The 23,845-nt window shown below is 42.5% G+C and overlaps 1 protein-coding gene across 1 annotated transcript in view; it reads left to right on the top strand.

Annotated features, from left to right (window-relative positions):
* Nucleotides 1-7,817: 7,817 nt before the first annotated feature.
* ITGA11 (integrin subunit alpha 11) overlaps nucleotides 7,818-23,845 on the top strand; it is a 197,392-nt gene continuing 181,364 nt past the window's right edge. The window contains exon 1 of the mRNA XM_027851835.1: nucleotides 7,818-7,935. Coding sequence (XP_027707636.1) covers nucleotides 7,884-7,935 — 52 coding nt within the window. The 5' untranslated portion in view covers nucleotides 7,818-7,883. The remainder of the gene's footprint in view (nucleotides 7,936-23,845) is intronic.

The raw sequence follows: 23,845 nt of genomic DNA, 5'->3' as shown, positions 1-23,845 counted from the left end.
GATAGACAGATAGATAGAGCTTGCATTTCCTGAGCACAAAACCAGCTTAATTGTGGATGGAGGTGGCCCAGAAGTGTATCAAAGAGAAAACTTACCTGGCAGCCAGTATTTATCACAGCAAATCTACATACAAATACTTGGGAATCGACTCAATGTCAAAACCTCTTAGTGTAGGAGAAAAAGGAGAGAAGGAGGGAGAAAGAAACAGAGAAAAAGGAAGATGGCAAAAAAAAAAAAAAGAAAGAGACAGGGAGAGAAATAGAGGTTGGGAAAATACACACCTAAAGTCACCCAGATATCTATCTTGCATCATTTACATATCTCCTGAAATCACCCACTCCACCACCTTAAATAAATCAATCAACTATTGATTGACTAAAAGGAGTTCAGTGCTGTGCTGTGCTGTGCTAGGTACTTCCAAATCTTAGGAAGATTCTGAAGATCACCTGGCAGGATAAGGTACTGGACACAGAGGTTCTTTCTTCATCTAAACCACAGTATTCAAACTCTACTGCACAGATTGCGACTCTGATGGGCAGGCCATATGGGTTTGAATCCCAAACATGCATTTGCCTCAAAAGACTATTTCACAGTGAACTCATGCAAGGAAAATGCTCACATGGTGGTCAGAAGAAGCAATACAAGGATGCTTTCAAGGTCTCTCTGAAGAACCTTGGAATCTATTTCATGACGTGGAAGACACTGGTAAAAGACCACCCAGCATGGCATGCCCACATCAAAGAAGATGTTGTGCTCTATGAGTGAAGCAGAATTGCAGTAGCTCAAAAGAAATATGAGGTGCACAAATTTAGAGACATCTCCACTCCAAATGTTCATATGGACTATTTGTGCCTGACCTGTGGTAGAGTGTTCTTGACTCCAATATAGTGATGCCATTTCGGTCCTCAACAACCAACCAACACACTGGTGGGGGAGGGGGAATGTAAAAGAAGTATATGACATGATCTCTGACTTCAAGAAACTTTTAATTCTAGGGGAAAAACATGGAACAATTAAGGAATAATTAAATGTCAAATTGACTGGAACTGGTTGAACTTCAGAGAAAGGAGAGAAATCAGTATAGTTGGAGTAATCTATGGAAGCTTGACAGAAGAGTTAAACCTCAAGTTGGGCCCTGAAGGATAGGTAGGCTTTGGTTTGGTGGAGAAGGACAAATACCTTCTAGGAGCTATGAAACTAAATGGAGAAGGATAAGAAGGAGAGCTAAGTTGAGTTGATCATGGCATATTTGTGAAATAGTGAAGTGATGGGTCTGGCTGGAGCAGTGGGTGAGTGGTGCAAAATAAGGTTGGAAAAGTAAAGTAGGACCACATTATGGAAAACCAGGCAGAGCAGTTTCAACTTGAGGCAGTAAGTCATAGGAAACTTTTTAGGTTCATGCACAGAGGAAATAATTTTTGAGGAAGATTAGAAGAGATTGGATCAAAGAATAGAATAGAAGAAACAGTGCTCAATTTGGGGTTAAAGGACCTGAATCTGAACACCAGAATTGTCACTCAATACCTGTTTAAACTCGGATATCACTTAACTGCTCTCAGGATCTCAGTTTCTTCGTCTATAAATTAATGAGGCTCAACTAGTTGACCCCTAAGTTGCTTTCCAGATCTAAACCTGAAATTCTATGATCTTTCCCCATAAAATCTTCCTGACTTGAGCCTAAGAGATGGACTATTTGGATGCATCAATCCTATAACTAATTTCCCTCTTCCCTTTCCAATTATGCACTTAACTTTGACCTTTATAATATGGGATTTTTCTTCTCTGTCAATATATATCTTGGTTTAGTCTTATGGAGCCCAAAGCCCTGCCTCCAGCCCTTCTGACACTTGGGGCATGTTAAATAATGTTCTATCCCTTGATTATTCCTAGACATCCTGAGTCCTCCCTAGGTCTAAATGGAAGAGCCATCATCTTGGTTGCTATGCAGTTGTCCTCCTGACCTGATACTGAGGCCGATCACACAGGCCTCTGAGACCCAGATGTGCATTCCTGGCTGGGATCCTGGCTGGAATCTCCAAACTTTCCTTGGAGACTTCCCACATCTTTTAGGCTGCAGCATAATTCTCCTTCAAAGGGATGCTTTCTTCATCCATCAAGAGGGCTGTTTGTGTTTTCAATGTAGCTGTTCCCCTTTGATATCTTTAGTGTAGATGCTGTACATACTTGTGGCCTGATAAATGTAGATTATGATGTAACTTCCCGGATCTAATATATGTACACAAAGTTGTCACCGGATAAATTCTGGTCAGTGTCCCTCATAAATGGAAATGAATAAGTGATCCAGGGATTATGGATTTGTTCTTGGAAGAAGAGTGGAGGCATTTTGTGTTTGATGTAGAAGCAGATAGCAGTTTGGGAAATCACGAGTCACTCCTGTGGTTATTACCTAAGATTAAGCTCCGTAAATTGGTAATCAGGGTGAGATCTAAGGTGATCAGTAGAAATCAAGGGAGTTCAGGAATAGTCTCAGAGCCTGGCAATAGGCAACAGATACATGAGCTTTCAGTTATCTTTGCTAATACTAAAGCTTTTATTGTGCTCATTCAAATCAGCAATGTGATAAAAAAAATTTGATAAAAGCAATAGACTTGCCTTCCCAGTTATATTTTGCTTGGGTTGATGTTAAAAAAAATTAGTTTTCATTCCATGAGTACAAACCATCTTGACCAAAGATGGAAAAGTATGATGGATGCTGAGAAGGAAATGTTCTTGGGAGTCAATATTTGCCATAGTATTTTCACTAGCTGGATAATCTGCATGCAGATAACTGGGAGTGAACTATGTCAGAGTACTTAAGTATAAAACAAAAAGAAAGATGGAGAAAAGGGGGCAAAGAAAGAGCCAGTGGGGAAAAAAGAGAAAGAGAAAAGAAGAAAGAAAAAGATGACAGAGAAGAGAAGAAAAAAAGAGAAAGAAGGAGGGAGAGAAGAGGAGAGAAGGAAGGAGTGTGCCTTATGTGCCAAATGAGAAAGCTGGACTAGATATTATGTCTTTGGCCCTTCCTAGCTCTAAGCCTTACAATCCAATGAAAGGAAGGAAGAAGGGAAGAAGAGAAATAGAGAAACACAAAAACAGAGAAAGATTTTTTTAATGACACAATGAGCCAGCTCAAATATTAAAAGCTGCAAATGCATTATAGAAAAATGGGATAAATTGTCATGAGTTAAAGGGATGACAATGGAAGAGTCCAAGAGCTATACTGGTATCCTAGGGAGAAATCAAGGATGGCCTCCAGCATGCTAGGTAGGCCCTGGTTTGGCAAACTCATAGGAGAGTATGAAAAAGAGTGACACAGTATGGACAGACATGGATGAGCCGTGTTCTGCACCATTGGAAGGAATATTCAAATGTGTGAGATCACAAGCCCATTTGAGTATGTTTGGAAAAATAAGCATTTTGGTCCTTGCTGTTAACTAGATCTCAGATTGTCTCATTAGGGAGGTGGACTCTTGCATTTCCCTCACTTTTTTCCCAAGGCAGACCTGGGCACTGTTCAGGACAGCACAGAGGCTTGAGACAGTTCAGAATGTGGGGGCACCATATTTTATGAAGGCAGTGATCCATCCTGGTCCAGATAGTCTTTAGGTCCTCTATCTCATAACTTTCAAGTTGCTTCTTCTCCCTGGAATGGCCATCTCCTATCCAGAGAGTTCTTCTCTTCCTGTGCTGCACTCTTTCTCTGGATGATTTTATTAGCTTCCATGGGTTCAGCTATCATCTATGCAGATAATTACTAGATCGATATAACCAGTCCCAGCCTCTCTCCTGAGGTCCAGTCCCACATCACCAACTCCCTATTAGACATCTCCAACCAGATGTATAGTAGGAATCTCAAATTCAACATATTCCAAATAGAACTCAATGTCTTTCCCCCAAAACCCAATCCTCTTCCTAACTTCTTTATTTCTGCCAAGGGCATGACCAACCTTCTAATAATGCAGATTTGAAACCTTGGAATCACCTACAACTAACCATTTTCTCTCACCTCCCATATCCTTTTGGTTGCCAAGCCTCATCAATTCTACCATCACAGCAACTCTCTCTTGTCTTCCATGCTCTCTACTCACCTGACTATCACCCAAGTTCAGGTTCTTATCATCTCTCAGCTGGACTGCTGCAAAAACCTCCTAATTGTTCTACCTTCCTCCAGGCTTCCTCATTCCAATTCATTCTCCACACAGTTGCCAAAGTGAATATATCCCTAAAGCACAAGTCTAAAGAGGTCACTCCCCTACTTAATAAATTCCAATGTCTCCCTTTTACTTCTAAGATCAAATGTAAACCCCTTTGTTTGGTAGTTAAAGCCTTACACAATCTGGCTCCAACCTATCTTTCTATCATCATACATTATTCTCTTTCATGCACTATTCGGTCCAGCCAAAATGGCTATATGATGTTATGCATGTGATAGTTTCCCAATCTGTTTATCTTTGCACAGATGACTGGACTCCACTTTCTCCTCATTTTTGCCTCTTGGAATCCCAAGTTTCTTTCAAAGAACCAATCAGATGCCCCCCTCCTCCTCAATGCTGGCTTTCCCAACTCTCCTAGCTGCTAGTGTCTTCCCTTCAAAATGACCTAATATTTATTTTGAACATATATTGTACATGACTAATGTGGAAATATGTTTTACATGATTGTACATGTATAATCTATGTCAGATTACTTTCTGTTTTGAGGGGAGGGAAAGTAGAAAAATTTGGAACTCAAAATCTTATCTAAAAAAGAATGTTGAAAAGTATCTTTACATGTAATTGGAAAAAATTAAATAATACTTACATTTTAAAAAGAAATAGATGTTGTATGTAGTTATTTGTGCATGTGTTGTTTTCTCCTAGAGAACAGAGACTGTCTCATATTTGTCATTGTCTCCCTAACACCAGCACTGTGCCTGGCACATGTTAGATATTTAATAAATGTTTGTTAGTTATGAATTGATTCTTCCATCCATTAGAATGTAAGCGCCTTTTGAGCAGGGACTATCTTTTCTATTTGTATCCCTAGCATTTAACACAGTACTTTGTACCATAAGTGCTTAACAAATGTCTCATTCATTCATTGCTCGAGAAAGAGCCTAGCATACTATAGATACTCAACTGGCAAGGCTACCAAAGTGTATAAATGATTATGGACCTGAGCTGCAGGAAGGAGAAGAAAGGATGGCCTTTGCATCCCTTCATTCATTCATTATAGCCAGTAATGCAAGGCAAGACAGTCTTGCTGAGAAGGCTAGGCCACTGGGCAGTGTTTGAGGGGTTAAGGGGCCTGCTGCTCCACCTTCCCCCCAGGAAGACACTAATAAGACAGTTTCCTCCACCTAGGACACGGTGCCTCATCATCCTCTTGAAGATAATCCTTCCCCCCACCCCATTTAGAATCAAAAACTGGTAGGTCCTTCTAGCTCTAAAATCACATTCCACCTCCTTCATTTTATTGATGAGGAAACTGAGACTCGTAAGGGAGATGTGGCTTGCCCAAGGCCAGCTGGTAAATTAATGACAAAGTCAGGGCTTAGAGGCTATCCCTAAACCAGTACTCTCTTCACAGTACCATGTGGCTTTGGAGATCATTGTTTCTTGGCTAATAACCAAAACAAGTTGACAAAACCTCTGTGCGTATCCAGAACTCACCCTGGTGGAGTCACCCACATAGGGAACATCTAGCAATCACATCTGAGGATGAGGAATTATGGGGAAGCACTGGATAAGTGAGGATCGTGAGGACCAAGGATGTTGTGTAGGCAATGTGGGCAGCAGCAGCAGTGGGGGCAAATGAGGGGATAAGCAGAGGCATCTGCAACAGGATAGGACTTATTTCTGACCTGCCCTCAGACACTGATGGAATAAGTGGATTCTGTGGAGAAGAGTCTTCTCTCCAAATCTCACTTCTGCACTGCCTAAAATTCATTTCATTTCTATCCTGTTCCCTGGAATTCCACCAATAAGAGTCACTTAGGTTAATCCCCAACTACCAGTCATTAACACATTAGTAAGAATTAGTCTAATCAGATGATTTTCTTCCTGATACCTGCAGATAAGGAATTTCCATTTTGGTGGAAAGAGGTAGAAGAGCAAGAGGGAGGATCCTTAGACACACGTAGGTGTGGGTGTGGTGGGGAAAGAAAAAACAGAGTAGTCCTATGCAAGATTATCCAGTGACAGCCTTTAGGAAGCCAAGAGGCAGCATGGGGTTGGGGAAAAGAATAAAAAGAAGCAGAGGAGAAAGGAGCTACTACTTCCTACCTGTGTGGCCTTGGATGAGTTGTTCCTCAGTTTCCTCACATATAACATGAGGGAGTCTGATTTGATGATTTCTAAGATCCGCCCTAGCTTTAAATCATATGATGATCTTGAGAGCAGGGAGATGTCAAATTGTTATCCAATTACTTGGCAGAACCCTTGAATGGCTTTGCGTGAAAGACCTTTCAGGACTCCACAGTCGTTTTATGGTCGGAAGGAAAGGTTGAAGTCATTCCAAAGCCTTTAGAGTGGGACTCTCAGAGGCATGGACCACTTCCATTTTTGAGGCATCTAGCCAGAATATAAACAATTAAGATACATCAAAAGAAAACAGTTTTCAAAAAGCGACTTATTTTTTATTCAGCAAATGTCTTTCTAGCCTTCTGTACTATCTAGCTTTTTGTGTAAGGTTACTACTGCTATTAAGGTTGGTGAGACAATGAAAATGCTCAGGTCCCTTGGTTGAGCCAGGAGAGTTCTTCACTTTCTAAACTTCAACTAGACCAAATGGATGGCCCGTGCTTTGCCCTCCACTGGCCCTAATTTTTAAAGAAAAGGAAAGGAGGGTGTCTCAGTTTCACACACCCTCAGGCAAAGGAGAATCGAGCCCCCATCTGTGTTTACTTTGTGGGCAAATCACTTCAGACTCTCTGGAGCTAATTTTCTTCTTCTGTTAAGATTTGAAGTCAGAAGACCTCAATTGAAATTCAGATTGTACCACTTTTCCCTGTGTGACCTTGGGCAAATTATTTCACCTCTCTGAGTCTCAGTCTTTCCAGTCAAATAAAAACGCTTAGTCATTAGATCATCTCTAAACCCTCTCCCAGCTCTTTATATAATATTGTGATGCACGTGCTTGGACCAGGAGCCAGGAAGAACGGAGTTCAAATACTGTCTCAAACAAGCTGTGTGATGCCTGGTCAAGTCCTTAACTTCTGCCAGCCTGTTTCTTCATCTGCAAAATGGGGATGTTAACAGCATCTACTTTCCTGCTGTGAGGATGAAATAAGCTAACATACCTAAGGTGCTTTCAAACCTCAAACCTCTCTGTAAATGGGAATTACTATTACTACCTGTTGTAAGGATCAGATGAAAGTATGAATGCAAAAGTCCTTTGGAAAGCAAAAAATCTTATACAAGGGGGAAGTAACAATTATTATTAATAATGATAACAATAACTAGCATTCACGTAGCACTCTACGGTTTGCAAAGTGCTTTGTCTATGTACACTTAGTATCTTATTTGATTATTGCATAATTTTTTAAAATCTCTCCACCTTAAAAGTCCCTTTTTGGGGAGGGAGTGTGTGTGCAGGTGGGAAAGTGAGCCCTAGAGGGTGGGGGTGGAAGGGGGAGCGCAGTGAGCCAGGGGCTGGGCAGTTGCCCGGACTGGAGCTGAAAGGACCAGAGCCAGCATTCCCGAATTCCCGAATTGGAGGAGTGTCCTCGTTCCCTCCTCCGGGCTCGGCTCGACCCCTCCCACTTCCTCTCAATGAGCTGCTCCTGTCAGGGAGCTGGGGCAAAGAAGAAACTTTCTCCTCCGCGCCGCAGGCTGACACTCTGGCTCCTTGCCTCCAGCGGCCGGTCTAAGCGAGAGGACCCAGCAGCCGCAGTAGCACTTGCCATGGCCTTGCCCAAAGGCTTCTTGGTAGCCTGGGTGCTCAGCCTATGGCCAGGTAAGTGCTGCCCTCGGGGTCTGAGCCCCTGCGTCCCTACCACCACCGCCATCACCTCCACTGCGCTCAGGGAATTTTCTATGGATTCGTAGGTTTGTCCGCACTCTAAGCGCCTGGAGGGCTTGGGGGAGGCTTGCGGAGCTGCGGGCAAGGACTTCTCGAAATTCTGCTGAGTCTAATGTCAATCAAAGTGTCTTTAAAGAAGGAGGGAATGTGGAGGCTGCTTGGAGTTGCATTTTGTTTGGATTTGGTATTTTGGTCTTTGAAAGTTGAAGAGACAGTCGGGACGACTTAGCCCCTGTCCTGCAGAAGCAGCCCTTGACTCGTCACTGGTACATCTCTTGGCCCCCGGAGGCTGGACTAAACTCCAGGCTGGCTCAGGGAGAGAGAGGGCAGTGGATGGCAAAGAATGACCAGAGCCTGCGAAGGCTCTAAAACTTCGGTGGGCTGGGACCCCCAAAAGTGAAGAGAGCTGGGACCCCCAAAAGTGAAGGGAGCTGGTGCAATACACGGGGTTGCCCGACGAAGTTGGTTTTCACCTAGGATGGGCAGGCGGGAACTGAGGGCTCTCTTGTCTCTCATTGCTGGAGTTCTGTCTGAGAGCCGCCGCAGGCTAGACCCTCACCCAGAGCTTAAGGGAATAACTTTCTGTACTCCTCGCCTTCCATCAGATCGGGGCGCAAGGGAGACTCTGCAGGAGCCTCCCGCTTTAGACGTGACTGACCCTCAAATCTGGGGGTCCAGTTGGCACAGGGCAGGGGAAGGGCCGTGTTGCCCGTAACTCGGGTAACGAAATCTCCTGCCTCAATGTAGCTGCACTAGCTGGTTTTGGCTCCTTAGGGACCACTGGAAACGTTACAGGATACCCCGGGCAAGAAGGAGGCATCTCCTCTCTTCCTTCCTTTCTGCTCTTTCTCTCTCTTTGTTTTTCCTTGTCCCCTTCCGAATTATGCAATTACTTAATAATCCGAGGGAAGCCGCAGCCGAGGCTCCCTTCTCTGTCTAATCCAGACCATGTGTGCAGCCATATAACACGTTGACAAATTTGGGTTTACATTGTGCGCACAGCCCCTAAAGCGAGACTCCAGGATCCTACCAACCCAGAGGGCGCTCAGCGCCGTGCCAAGCTCCAAGCGTCCGGGCCCTCGGGGTAACTGGGACCAATTGACCGCTCCTGGATAGCACGTACTTTTCCCATTACCCAGATCCCAGCAGTGTGCAGTGTGCTCCCGTGAGCTTTGAAGCCAATGACGGGGTTTTTTTTGTTTGTTTTTTGTGATTTAGAAACTCTGTGTGTTTCTTGAAGTGAGGATGAGAGGAGAGGAGGAAGAGAGGTGTCTGACCCCTAGAGAGCCAGAGTCCATCGAACACCGGCTAGGGAACAGGAACTCCTGGCTCCTAATTGAGACAAGGGAAAAATACTTAACCTGGAGTCAAAGAATGTACGTTCAAATCTTGTCTCTGCCATTTTTAGGTGTTACCTTGGACAAGTCTGGATCTCAGTTTCCTCACCTGTAAAATAAAGGGGTTAGGATGATTTTTAAGGTCGCTCGCAGCTCTAATTCTCAGTTCCTATGTATGACTTGGGTTCGAATACTGACTACAACTCACTTCTTGTGTGAGTACTGGATTAAATGGTCTCTAGGATTCCCGTCCGAGTCGACTTCTAAGTACCTAAGTACCTAACAACCTAAATTGTTAAAGACAGGACTTGAGTGCAGATAATCTTAAAAAACCCTGAGATGGCCACACAATTGGGGATTTTCTTACACCCTGTATGATCTTTGGGGAAAATATTCGTGTCTAAATGAAATTTTCAAAAAACTTTTTTTTTATTTCAATGAGATTGGGGAGGGGGTGTGTGATGTTCAGAAATTTACTTGCCATGAAAAATATCTTTTTCTGTAAAGCAGATGGTGATGTTTTTGTAAACCAGAATATTGTTACAGTTCTGGGCATCACACTTCAAAAGGATACCGACGGACTACAGTGCATGGGGGTGGGGAGGAGGTGTCTGGAAAATTATGTTATGTGAAGAAACTGGTGGTGATTAACCTCTAGACGAGACCTGGGGGAATGAGATCGCTGTTTCCAAGTATTTGAAATGTCATGTGGAAAAGGAATTAACTCTCTTCTCTGGTGTTCCTGAGGAGAGCAACATTCAAGGGCGGAAGGTTTAATTTTGTTGTTTGGTTTTTTGAATTGGACCTGTGATTTCATTGATATAGGAGAAGCCTAGGGAGGAAACTACCTCTAGGGAATCAGTAACTTGTAGTCAAAGAGTTGCCTGGAGCATTGAGAGACTGTGACTTACCTAGCGTCTCCAAATCAGTACATTTCCGAAACAGGGCTTGAAGTGTGGTCTTCTTAAGTCCAGGACTCTCTCCCTTTATCTCCTATGCCGTAATTCCCCTGGTGTGAACTAGATATGTAGATTTCAGTTCAATGCAGAGAAGAAATTCTACAGCTTTCTAACAATGAAAGGGTCAGCCTGAAAAAAAAAAAAAGGAGTGCACTCCCTGTTACTGGAAGTGTTTAAGAAGAGAGTAAATAGCTCTTTTTTCTGGGGAACCCTGAGTGAGTTTGGGACTTTGTATATTTTACTTTCTTAATTATCAGTCAACAAAGGATTGGTTGGTGAGCATTTTCTTTGTGGGAGATTGCCCTGGAAATACATAGATATATGACTTAGTTTTGGGAAGTCCCCCTTGGGGGCCTTATTGTCTGGTTAGGGAGATAGAATATACACATTTTAAAAGATAATTGACCAAGACAGTGTGTAGTAAGTACTAGAGAGTGGTGCCACAGAGACTGAGAAACCTGTGGGTTGAGTTGATCAGGGAAGGCTTCATGAAGGAGGTGGCATCTGAACTTGACAGGAAAGGATAGATAGGTTTAACTTTCCTTTAAATCTGGATTCACTTTTATCCTAGTGGTATTACTTCATAGGAAGAAGATTGCTTTGAGAACTGATCAATAGATCCTCCAAGAGTGGGATACAATCTGGTATCCATTGGCAATAGGATAGAGCCAGTCTCATTCAGTAGGAAATATGTTGGATTTGGAGGCAGAGAATTTTTTAGCCCCAGTGTCCTCATCTATAAAATAAGTTAAGGCGATGAATAGATTATGTTGGCAGCTAGATGGCAGTGGAGAGAGAGAGCACCAAGCCTGGAATCAGGAAGACTCACTCCTTTTTCTGAGTCCAGATCTGGCCTCAGACACCCATTAGCTGTGTGACCCTGGGCAAGTCACTTCACCCTGTTTGCCTCAGTTTCCTCATCTGTAAAATGAGCTGGAGGAGGAAATGGCAAACCACTCCAGGATCTTTGCCAAGAAAACCCCAAACAAAGCCATGAAGAGTGGGACATGACTGAAAAATGACTGAGCAACAGCAAAATGAGGGGGTTAAACCAGATGGCCTCTTAAGGTTCTTTCCAACTCTAAATCTATGATTTCACGATCATTCCAAAAGCATCTTTCTACACTCTCTTCAACAACTTTAACAAATAGACACCATGACCTCCTTGGGGTAATGTATGGTGGTAAGCATAAGGGTCTTGTTTGTAGCTCCCCCCCCCATACACTTGGTGGCAAGGCTCTATCAGCAAAATTGCAAAGTCCTCAGAGGTTGTCTTTATCACCCACCCATCTCCCTTTTTGCACCCCTCTCCCATCTGCTCTCATTCCTTCTCCTCTCCTCCCCAGGTATTCTCATGCTGCTCTATGATTGCCCCAAAGTCCCCCAAATCATCTAGTTCTGCCTTCCCCCACTGCACCTTTACCACCAATATTACCTCTCCCTAAAAAAATTCTATCTCTAACAGTAGCTGACAGCAGCTATGTATTAGGAGAAAAGCAAACCAAGTTACACTAAAGTGTGAATGACTGATGGGTGGCAAAATGGTACAATATTGGCTTGGTGTCTGAGAACCTTGGTTCAAATTCCATCTCTGCTAATTAATCTCTGTGTGACCTGGGGCAAGTCATTTCCCCTTTCTGGGCCTCAGTTTCCTCATCTGTAAGAGTTCCCTTCCAGTTCTAAATCTACTATCCCATTAGGCCGCTAGGTGGCGCCATAATGCACAGACCACTGGGTAAGGAGAGAAGACCTAAATTCAAATCCAGCCCTCCACTCTTAGCAATTGTGTGACCCCAGGCAAGTCGGTCAATCTGTTTACCTCAGTTTCCTCAACTCTAAAAGGAGTGTGTGGGTGTGTGTGTGTGTGTGTGTGTGTAATAATAGCATCTACTTCCCAGAGTTGTTCTGAGGACCAAATAAAATAGTATTTGTAACGCACTTAGCACAGTACCTGGCACATAGTAGGTGCTATATAAATGCTATTATTATTATTTATGATACTTCATTCCTTAAAATAGAGGTCATAGAATCAAAGATGTAGCCTAGCCATCCAGTCCAATCCCCTCATTTTACAGACGAGGAAATTGAGACCCTAGGAGGTTGAATGATAAGTAGTAAGTGGTAGAAGCAAGGATTCATATATCAACACAAAAATTAGCAGCTTGACCCCTTTAACTTTTCTTTTGTCCATTCATCTCTATCTCTGCGCATAGATGTTTCCTTTTATGTGGTTGTATTCAGCAACTACTCTGTTCTTTTAGCTGAGCTTTCTTCTCTTTGCATTATTTAAATGGGTCTCCCCAGATTTCTTTATATTCTTCATATTTACCAACCTTAATTACATTATAATATCACATTCCCTTTGATAAACTCTACAGTTTAGCAGTCTGGTTTACATATAGGACTAGCAAGTGTCAGCAACAGAATCTGAACCCAGGACTTCCTGGCTCTAGGTCAAGCACTATCCATGCCTATGCCACAATTATTCAGTCATTCCCCGATTCTTAGACTTCTGTTTGTTTCTAATTTTCATGCAATGACGAAAATGCTGCTAAAAATATCTTTGAACATAGAGCTTTTGATGAATAACTTCAGATGGGAGTCTACTAGGAGAATAAGTAAGTTGGCTATCTCCCTGTAGGAAACTCCATTTTTTAATTGAGACGCCAATGCCTTTAGCATTTTAAGTGTGTCTCTTTTGATCTGATCCCATTGGACTCACAGCCTAAAATGTTCAAACTCAGAAAAGCTATCACCCAGACTGTTTCCAGGGCTATTTGTATTGTAAAAGACATGACTTGTTAACCAAGATTAAATACAAACATTTCGGGTATTGTCCCCCAAGTAAAGGGAAAAATCCCAGCCTGCCTCAAGGGAATTTTGGTCAGGAGTGAGGAGACTGAGGCAACCCCTTAAGTCACAATAAGTGGGCAACCCTCCGTTCCACTTATGATAAGCAGTCTGGTCCTGCTTAAAGGGACCATATTGGGTCTTAAACTGAGAATCATAGAATATTGGAGTTGGAAACCCAAAGGCTGTCTACTTCAGCCCAAGACGGAAAAAGAAGCTAGCGAGTGATCGCTCTACCTTCACAGCCCTTTCAGTGAAGGAAACCCACTGCCCTAAGACAATTCATTTCACTCTCGACCAGCTCTGCTCTTGAAGAAGTGTTTCCTTACCTCAGGCCTAAATTCACTTTTTACCATTTCCTGCCCATGGTTCCCAGTGCTTCCCTCTGGGGCCAAGCAAAACACATCCAATTGCTCCTCAAATACTCAAGGGGAGCACTCATGTCCCCACTCAGTCTTTCCTTCTCAGACTGAAAGTCCTCAGTGCCTTTAACCAATCCTCATGGGGCATGAACTGAAAACACTTGACAATAGAGCTCTTTTCTTTGAAATGATTTTCCCTGGGTGCCTTTAGGATAGGAAAAATGCCAAGGCAGGTGGATGCCTAGCACTGTAGGAGGATTGAGATGTGATGGTAGATACTAGTCCTGAGGAGAGAAGGCGTCCTCTAGGCAAAGCAAATATAAGTGGACATTTTGGTCCCCACATTTTTACAAACTCATGTCTGCTCCTCACTGCTCCTAAGACTGGAGGTGACTACTACCTGGGAGAAATAGCAGGCATGGGGAGAGAAAGCTGCAAGAATCCATTGGTTTAACAACAAAACCCCCCACAAAACCCCAAGGTTCTCATTTGCATACAATCAGTACATTAACCCTCCACATACCACCAACCTTGGGCTTTTCTTCAAGGGGGCCAGGGCCCCTTCCTCCTACAATATACTCGTGTATCTCCTTTAGCTACATGTGGCCCTTTGACAACATTTCCTTTCTTTCTTTTCTTCCCCTTTAAGGTTGATGCTGAGGTTCATTTTAACCTGATTTTACTTCTATGGAAGTGTTATAGGGTAATGGCAAGAGGAGGCAGAGACAGAGAATTGCCCCAGGCCTGAACCTCCCTAGGTTTGGCAGTACTAGATAATGACACTTAGTAATTTTTTAATTTATTTTAAATTTAACTTTTTTTCAATTAACAAAAATCTACTTTCTCTCCCTCCCACATCCCCCAGTGGGGAAAAAAAAATCCCTTGTAACAAAAATTTATAGTCAAATAAAACAAATTTCCTCATTGGCCATGGCCAAAAAATATGAAACTTCACTTTGATGAGACAGCAGGTGCCCTGACAGAGCTAAGAATGGAAGAAGATCTGGGTCTGAAAAGTCTGAAGACGGCTCCTCCATGTCCAGCAGCTCTAGGAGTCTCTCCCAAGTAGACGGAACATAGCTTTCAGGGTTGGAAAGTGTCTCAGATGTTATCTAGTCCAATGCACTTCACCTGTTTTACAGATGAGTAACCAGAAGGTTAAGGAGTTTATAAGATCACAAGATTTAGAGCTGGAATTGCCCAAGGTCACATCAGGAATAGAAAAACCAGGATTTTAAAGTAGGTCTTCTGACCCCAAATTCAGTGGTCTTTCTACTACAATGAGAAACAGCCTGGAAAAGAGGAAGGGAGAGAGAGAGAGAGAGACAGAGAGAGAGAGAGAGAGAGAGACAGAGAGAGAGAGAGAGAGAGAGAGACAGAGACAGAGACAGAGAGAGAGAGAGAGAGAGAGAGTGAGAGAGAGAAGAAAGGAATAGAGGAAGGGAGGGAGAGAGGGAGGGAGAGAGGGAGGGAGAGAGGGAGGAAGGAAGGAAGGAAGGAAGGAAGGAAGGAAGGAAGGAAGGAAGGAAGGAAGGAAGGAAGGAAGGAAAGATCCTGTCAGAAGACTGTATTTGAATGCTGCCACATTAAGAATTCTCTCACAAGGAAATGAGGATCTGAGGAGCACTAGAAAAGCAATTTGGGGAATGAAACAACTGGTTAGGAAGATAGTATCTGAGAACAGGACATAGATTTCTAGACTGCAACTCAAAATAGAGGAATGATTGGCTCTTGGTCAGGGATGGAATATATTTAATAAGAGTTAGGTAAAAAAATCTTTTCAGGGAAATTTAATTATCTGATCATGAGGCTGTAAATTGAAAATAGAAGGGTTAGGTGAAAACTGTTCCCACACCTCTACCAAGGCAGATACCACAGAAAAATACATAGGAATAATATTAGTGGAGAGAATCATTAATTCATAGGAGACTATATCAGAAAGAGAAGTCAATAATGAAACTCATGAGCTCAGATGGTTCTACAAAAATGCACAGATTTTGGGTAATAAAGTAAACTAGAGCTCTTTACCAAAGACGGTAAATTTGACCTCATTGGTGTCACTAAGGCTGCATGGTATATAACTTATGACTAATGTCTGGTAATAGCTATGGGAGGGTATGCCATATTCAAATGGAACCAATTGATGGAAGAAGCAAATGTGTATCATTTTATACCAAGATAGACTTATGTAGGGAGTTGGTAAGCATGATGGAGAACATCTATAGAAGATCACTGGAAGGAGAAATGAAAGTAATATTGTGGTGAGACTATATTACAAACCACAGCCAGAAGGATAAAATAAACAATTATTTCAGAACTAGATTGGAAACCTGCCAATCATTATTGGAGACTTTTGCTGTCTGAACATCTGCTGGGACTTTTGTGTGCAGAGAAGATGGTAGATTCTTTACTTATCTTAATGGAAACTTCATTCCTCGAAAGCTGGAGGCAGCAACAAGTAGAGCCTTCTATACGTGATTCTGATCAATAAGGGAAATTTGATGGCTGAAGCAGAAATGACAGAAATTTGGGAAGAATAGTCCCACTCCATCTTAGAGTTTGTAAAAAAAAAAAAAAACAGAAGGGAATTCTGGGGCAGCTAGGTGGTGCAGTGGATAGAGTACTGGCCCTGAATTCAGGAGGACCTAAGTTCAAAATCCAGTCTCAGACACATAACACTTACTAGCTGTGTGACCTTGGGCAAGTCACTTAACCACATTGCCTAGCCCCTCCCCCCGCAAAAAAATAGAAGGGAATTTTGATATACATCATAGATTTGGGGAGCTCAGCTTGCAAAAAGTTCCAAGAATAGAGATCATTATCATTGAAAATTCTACAGAAGTGGTACCTGGGATGGGACAGGATGGGACAGGATGGGACAGGATGGGACAGGAAGGGATGGGATGGATGCTCTGAATATTACATTCTAATGATAAAAACAATTCCAGTGATAAAGAAAAGGGGGAGTGGCCTAAGTAGACCTATGTGAATTTAGAGGAAACTAATGAAATAACTGAAGCTTTGAAAAGTCATGTACAGAAAATGGGAGAAAGGGCAAGTAAATGAGAACAAGTACAAAATAGACACATGGTCCTATAACAATCCTGTCCACATAGAAAAGTTCAGAATGAACAGAAGTTAGTGATGTTTATAAATGACTAAACGGGTTATTCTTGCCTTCTTTGTTGGGATAAGAAGATCAAAAGAGGGACAGGACCGTTGTTTGAGGTGGATGAGAAGATAACCTTTGACTTAGAGAACACAGAACTGCCCAGCTCTCTTCCGTCTGTCAAGTAGAACTACATTCTGAATAAGAAGAATAGAATAAAAATAGTTAAGAGGGAGTTGAAACTCAAGATGTAAATGGATAAGAGAACACCTCACCGATATCAGTGAGTTCAACTCACCAGTGGCAAACAAAAGAGATCCCAGCATGCTGAAAAAACTGCTAAATTCGATTAATTAATTGGTCAGCCTTGAAAATTTGTGGTGCCTGAAAGAAGTGTCACTGGTCTGGAAATGTGCCAAAGTTTTCCTGGTTTTCAGAAAGTGAAAGAGGGTAGACTCTTCAAACTATAGGCCAGAGAGATTGATTTCAATTCCTCGCAAAACTCTCAAACATCATTAAAGGAATGAAATGAAGCAATGATCTTTACAGTTTCAAGAGTGAGTCATACAAGACTGATTAATTTCCTTTTTTGGAGGGAATTATTAGACTGGTAGATCAGAGAATGCCATAGATAAAAGTATATCAGGATTTCAACAGGGAATTTTCAAATCTTCTATTCTGTATTTGTAGAAAAAAAGGAAGAGATGTGGGCTAGAATATAGTGCAATTGGGTGGATTCAAGTGTGAGTAACTGAACCTAAAGAGTTATCATTAATCAACTGAGGTCAACCCAACAAAAGTTCTACAATGGGATACCCCCAGAAATCTGTCCTTATCTTTAAACAATTCAACATTTTTACCAGGGCCTTGGATAAAGGTATAGATGTCATCCCTATCAAATAATAATAATAATAATAATAATAATAATAATAATGATATTGTTATTATAATAGGGTTTGTATAGCACTATGTGCCAAACACAGTGGTAGATGCGTAAAGCATTCATGTTATCTCATTTGATCCTCACAACATTGGGAGATAGATGCTATTATTACTCCTATTTTATAAATGAGGAAACTGAGGCAAACAGGTTGCCCAGGGCCACACAGCCAATAAGTACCTGAGGCCATATTTGACCTCAGGTCAGCATTTTACCCACCAAGCTACTTGATTGCCTCCTTAAATATCAAACCAAGGTTGAATATTTTCCTAAAGGCAGTTGGGAGCTCCTGAAAGTTTCTGAACCATGGAATGATATGGTCAGACATGTGCCTTAAATTATTTTGACAGCTATATGAAAGATGGGTTGGAGAAGGGAGACACTGAAAGCAGGATGTCTACTTAAGAGGATATTACAAAAGTCCAGGCAAGAGGTAATAAGATCCTGAACCAAAGATGTGCCATGTGAGAGATTAAAGGGAATTAATATGGAAGATACTTGTGGAAGTAGGGGGTATAAGACAAATGATTGGATTTAGTGGGTGAGAGAGAAAAACATGTTGGATGGCTCTGGGCTTATAAGCCTGAGTGATCAGGAGGATATAATGTCCTCAATAAAAATGTGGAAATTCAGAGGAGGAGTTGAATTGAGGAGAAAAAATGGATTCCATTTTGGACATGTTGAGCTGGTGATTTGGGACTTAGAATGTGGGAGAGGGAGTAGGGCTGTATATATGGATTTGGAAGCCATGTATAAAGATAATAATTAAACCCATGGGAGCACTTGGGATCACCAAAGGAAAGAGTACAAAGGGAGAAGGAAAAGAACCCAAGACAGACAGAGCCCCACCCTTATGGGATAGGCAACGAATGAGGATTCAGCAAACAAGACTGGGTGGGAATAGTTCCAGGAGAGAGTATCAGAGAAGGCAATGGAGAAGAGAGTGTCCAGAAGAAGACATAACAGAGTCAAAAGTTTCAGAGAGGTCAGAAAGGATAAAGACTAAGAAAAGGTCATTGGATGAGTGAGCAAATTAATTAATGCCCTATGGAGCAGTACACACGATTCAAACTATATTAAGGTGCAAGTGACTAATAGCATAGTCTTCTGAGAGAAGGTTGGAGCTAAGCACCATAGTAGATAGAGTGTTGGATCTGCAGTCAGGAAGAGCTAAATTCAAATCCTGGCTCAGACACTCAATAGCTGTTGTGACTCTGGGCAAGTCACTTGACTCTCCAAGCCTCAGTAAAATGGAGATAATAATTCATTGTTTAGTCATGTCCAACTCTTCATTACCCCATTTGGGGTTTTCTTGGCAAAGATACTAGAGTGGTTTGCCATTTCCTTTCCCAGCTCATTTTTTACAGATGAGGAAACTGAGGCAAACAGATGTCATTCTCTTGGTAAAACAATACAAGTGGACATTTTAGTCCTCACACTTTTACAAACTCATCTCTGCTCCTCAGGCACTTACTTGCTACATCACATTGGGCAAGTCACTTAACCCTATTTGCCTCAGTTTCCTCATCTGTCAAATGAGCTGGAGAAGGAAATGGCAAACCACTCCAGTATCCTTGCCAAGAAAACCCCAAATGGGGTCCCAAAGAATCAGACACGACTGAAACTGATGGACAACAAAAATACCCAGGCTGAAAATGCAGGGGCTACTCACAGACCCAATCCCACCATTGACTGGCACAGGAGTTTTGACTTGCCTTGTTTCTTACCTGGGCCAGCTTGCCCTCCCTAGGCAACAAGGTGGCCTCTCACTCTTGGAAGCTCACCACATTATGCCAGTGTCAGCACCCACTGGCATTGCCCACTGCAAGCCAGAACTCTCCAATTTAAGACATCTGCCAGCATCAGTTTCCTTGGCGGCAGGAATCATGTATGTGCGTATATCCCACCACACCTGGCAGCCATCACAAGTTAGTGTGAATTAGACTATCAAATCCTTCCTTCTTTGATAGATAGTGAAGTTTTTGTGGAAGAAGGCAGAAAAGAAGATGGAAAGAAAATGTTTGGGACATGGATATTAATGGGGAAAAGCAAATTCACACATTTAAAGCTGGAAGGAATCTTAGAAACAATCTAGTCCAAACCCCTCATCATACAGATGAGGAAACTGAGTCCCCAAGGTTACAGATATAATGAGCAACAGAGGTCAGAGTCAAACCCTGGGCCTCTGACTCCAGAGCCAGTTTCTTGTTTTGGGGGGTTTTGGTTGTTATTGTTGTTTGTTCGGGAGGGTTTTTTTTTATTCTTGGGAGGAGTTGTTTGTTTAGCAGTGGGGACCTGTGGGTATCAAAACAGGTCCTTTCCAACACAAAAAATCTACTTTAGGGGCAGTTAGGTGGTGCAGTGGATAGAACATTGGCCCTGGATTCAGGAGGACCCAAGTTCAAATCCGGCCTCAGACACTTAACACTTACTAGCTATGTGACCCCGGGCAAGTCGCTTAACCCCATTGCCTAGCCAAAAAACAAAAAAACAAACCAAAAAATGAGTCTGTTTCACCATTTTGCCCAAGGTTAGCCCTGTTTGGCCCCTCTTTATTATTATTATTACTATCATCACCATCATTGTTACTACTAATGATAGTAGCTGGCTTTTATATAGCACTTTTGGCTTTGCAAAACACTTTATAAATATTATCTCATTTTATCCTAACAACCCTGGGAAGCAGGTGCTATTATTATTCTCATTTTACAGATCAACAAACTGAGGCAAACAGAGGTTAAGTGACTTACCCAGGATCACATAGTTACTAAGTGTCTGAGATTAGATTTGAACTCAGGCCTTCCTGACTACAGGTCCAACACTCTAGTCACTGGGCTACTTAGTGCCTTCATCCTGCCATCTTTTCAGCCCCTCTCTTCCTAGTCAATGACTCGGGAGCCATTACAATTCAAGCTCCACCCAATCCTACCTCTCACTGGTAACCCACCACAATTTCCATAGCCCTGCCCAATGGCACAGTACCCTCTGTAGGGGGTGTTTAGCCTACTGAGAAGTTGGGATCAGGGCAGGGCATGTGTAACTCCCTGACTACATCACTCTTGAGAATTTGGATTTGTGTCAAAATGTTTATCCACAGTGCACTGGGGGATGGAGTGAGGCAGAGAGACCAGACGGCATGGAAGATTTGTATTAGTCATCTAGCAAACCAAAAACCAGGATCCAGATACTCTGCCCAGAGATTATAAAACTATACTATGACCTGTATATCATAAGATGTACTCTGTCAGAGCCAGGAGACAAAACAGTGTGTACAATTAAAAACTCTCTGAAGTTCTTCTGGCTGCTAAGGTTTTCCCTTACATCTGCTGTGGATTGAGGGCTAGTCCACAGGCCCATCATTTGTTACTCTCCGCCGGAGACGTTGCCTTTGTAAGAAACTGTTAATGGCTAATGCCTTGGTAAATGGCTTAAGAGAGAATTTCTCTTCCCTTACCTTGCCCAGGGATGAAGTTGGTAGAGACGTCCTGGGCTCCACCTCACCCTTGTAAATGCCCTTCTCTCAAAACTCAGCCCTCAAGATGACTCTAACTGCCTTCCTTAGGTGGTAGCCCCTGTCTTGGACCTCTTTTTACCTTTCATTCCCCCATCAAAATGCTTCGGGCAAATGGTTACTCTTGGAAAGGATCATAGTATCATTGAATGTTAGAAATGAAAGGAATACAGGAGTTTTCTAATATAATAGATGAAAATTTTAATGACATACACTTTCGGCACCCTTACAACCACCCAACATTCACCCCAGTGCTTGGCACATAGAAAGTACTTAATAAAAGCTCCTTCCTTCCTTCATTCATTCTTGATATGTTACCCATCCCAGGGTTTTTTTGTCTTATAACTGTGAAATTTGCTTTAATCTAAAAAACTGTTAAATTCCCTCCATTCCCACCTCCTACTAGTATGTAAGTCCTATGAAGGGAAGGGAGCCATAATGCCCAGCACACAGGCTAATATATGAAGAACCTGTGATTTCAGGGTGGAGAAAACCAGGAACCCATCAGTGACTCAGATAAGTCTTAGGGAGTTGCTTAAGATGCACACAGATTGAGTGACTTACCTAAAGTCACTGGTATCAGAGGTGGGATTTGAACCCAGATCTTTGGGGGCAGCTAGGCGGTGCAGTGGATAGAGCACCAGGCCTGGAGTCAGGAAGACCTAAGCCTTAAACACTTACTGGCTCTGTGATCCTGGGTAAGTCACTTAACCCCTATTTACCTCAGTTCCTCATCTGTAAAATGGGAACACACTGGTGAAGGAAATGGCAAACCACTCCAGTATTTTTGCCAAGAAAACTCCACGGTCAAAGTTTATGAGGTCAGGTAGAGTTGGATCCTACTGAACTACATCCAGGCCAACAACTTCCACTCCTCCACCATGCCAGGCTGTCTCAGATATGCCTTGAGTATTGTAGGCACTTAACAAATGTTGAATCAGATTGGATTAACTGAAACACTACTAATAGAAATTCCAGTGATCGTGGTAGGCCTGTGAGAAACGTAGGTATGATTTGGTTATTTGAGGGGAGAGGGTTGCCCCATTGATAGATAGTTCAGGATACTCTAACTCAGAGGTCATGGGTGGAAGCTGTAGGCCTTCTAAGGAAAGCCCAGAGACCAGGGATGGTTTCCTGAAGATGGTGTTCATCTCTCTGGGCACTGCTCTGAGCTTGGCAGAGTTTTTCCATAGTGGCATGTGGGTCATGTTATACCAGTCTTACCATGGCAATTGCCAACAAACACAGCCAGGCCCATGATGACACTGATGATCAGAAAGTGCTATTCCTTCCCCTCTGGCATATGTCTGACAGGTGTCTTACCCTGCAGCTCTCTCCAGATGAGCCTCAGGCCACCAGAAATCATAAGCCTGAAGATTTCCAGAGCAGGGACTGGGAAATATTAGGAAGTAGGTATTCTGGGCCTTCAACTCTGCCTCCCTCTCCACCCTTGCCACACCCTTCTCTGCCTTTTCCCCTTCTTTCAGCTGTCCTTTCCCAATCATTTCCTCCATCATCACCCCTTAATTCCCAGTCTGTTCACACTATTGGATTTTGAAGTGAGAAAACCTGGGTAACTCCCAGATCAGCCATTGTGGGTCAGCTGTGTGACTTTAGACAACTCAACCTCACTAGAACCCAGTTTCCTCTTCCATAAAAAGAGGGAGTTAGATTAAAATGGTTCTTCCATCTCTAAAGGTCTAACAAGATAGAAATGTGTTAAACACCTACTATGTGCTAGACCAGGCCTGCACAACTTGCAACCCATAATTTCTCTGAGCCTCAGTTTCCTCATCTGTTAAATAGGAATGATAATGGCATGACTTACTTTGATGATCAAATCAGAAAACATATGTATAGTGGATTATTGGAGATCACATAAGATAATATGTAAAGTGCTGCTTTAAATGTTTATTTGTGATTAATTTTTGGAGAGTTGAGAAGTTTAACTCTAGGGAAAGAATTCCAAACGGTAAATTTTTAGGTACTTGGACAGGTAAGAGAGGACACTCAGATCATGCCACAGGATTCCCCCTACATGAGTTTCTAACTCTAGCAATAAGGTTGAGGCATCGAACATGTCTGTTGGTGTCCCCTAAGGCTCTATCTTGGACCTTTTCCCTGCTTCCTCTCCATCTCCTCCTCTCCCATGAAGTCAATTATCATCTATAAGCAGATATTTCTCCAATTTCTATATCCAGACCTAATTCCTTCAACCACTTAGCCAATATCTAATCCAACCACCTTATTTTACCTTAGAGGTGTCAATGATAGATTTAATGTGTTATCTTCCTCAAGGATGTTTGCCTTTTCCATGTCTGAACCTAAAGAAAAATGTTGTTGTTGTTGTTGTTGTTTTGTCCTTCATTTTCTTTCTTTCTTTTTTTTTTTTTGCAAGGCAGCTGGAGTTAAGTGACTTGCCCAGGGTCACACAGCTAGTAAGTGTCAAGCATCTGGTCTGAGACTAAGTTTGAACTCAGGTCCTCCTGACTCCAGAGCCGGTGCTCTATCGACCACACCACCTAGCTGCCCCTTTGTCCTTCATTTTCAAAGAGGATCAGTGACATCATAGGTGATGTCTTGACTCAGGTGAGAATTGGATTTAAGTGAGGCAGAGTTGCACAAAGTTATCAACCCCACTCTCTCTTCTTTTTTTTTTTTTTTTTAGTTTGTTTGTTTGTTTGTTTTTGCTAGGCAATGGGGTTAAGTGACTTGCCCAGGGTCACACAGCTAGTAAGTGTCAAATGTCTGAGGTCAGATTTGAACTCAGGTCCTC

This window comes from Vombatus ursinus, unplaced genomic scaffold (assembly GCF_900497805.2).
Source record: "Vombatus ursinus unplaced genomic scaffold, bare-nosed wombat genome assembly UNPS02009205.1, whole genome shotgun sequence".
Taxonomy (NCBI): Eukaryota; Metazoa; Chordata; class Mammalia; order Diprotodontia; family Vombatidae; genus Vombatus; species Vombatus ursinus.
This window is presented reverse-complemented; position numbering and strand designations above follow the sequence as displayed.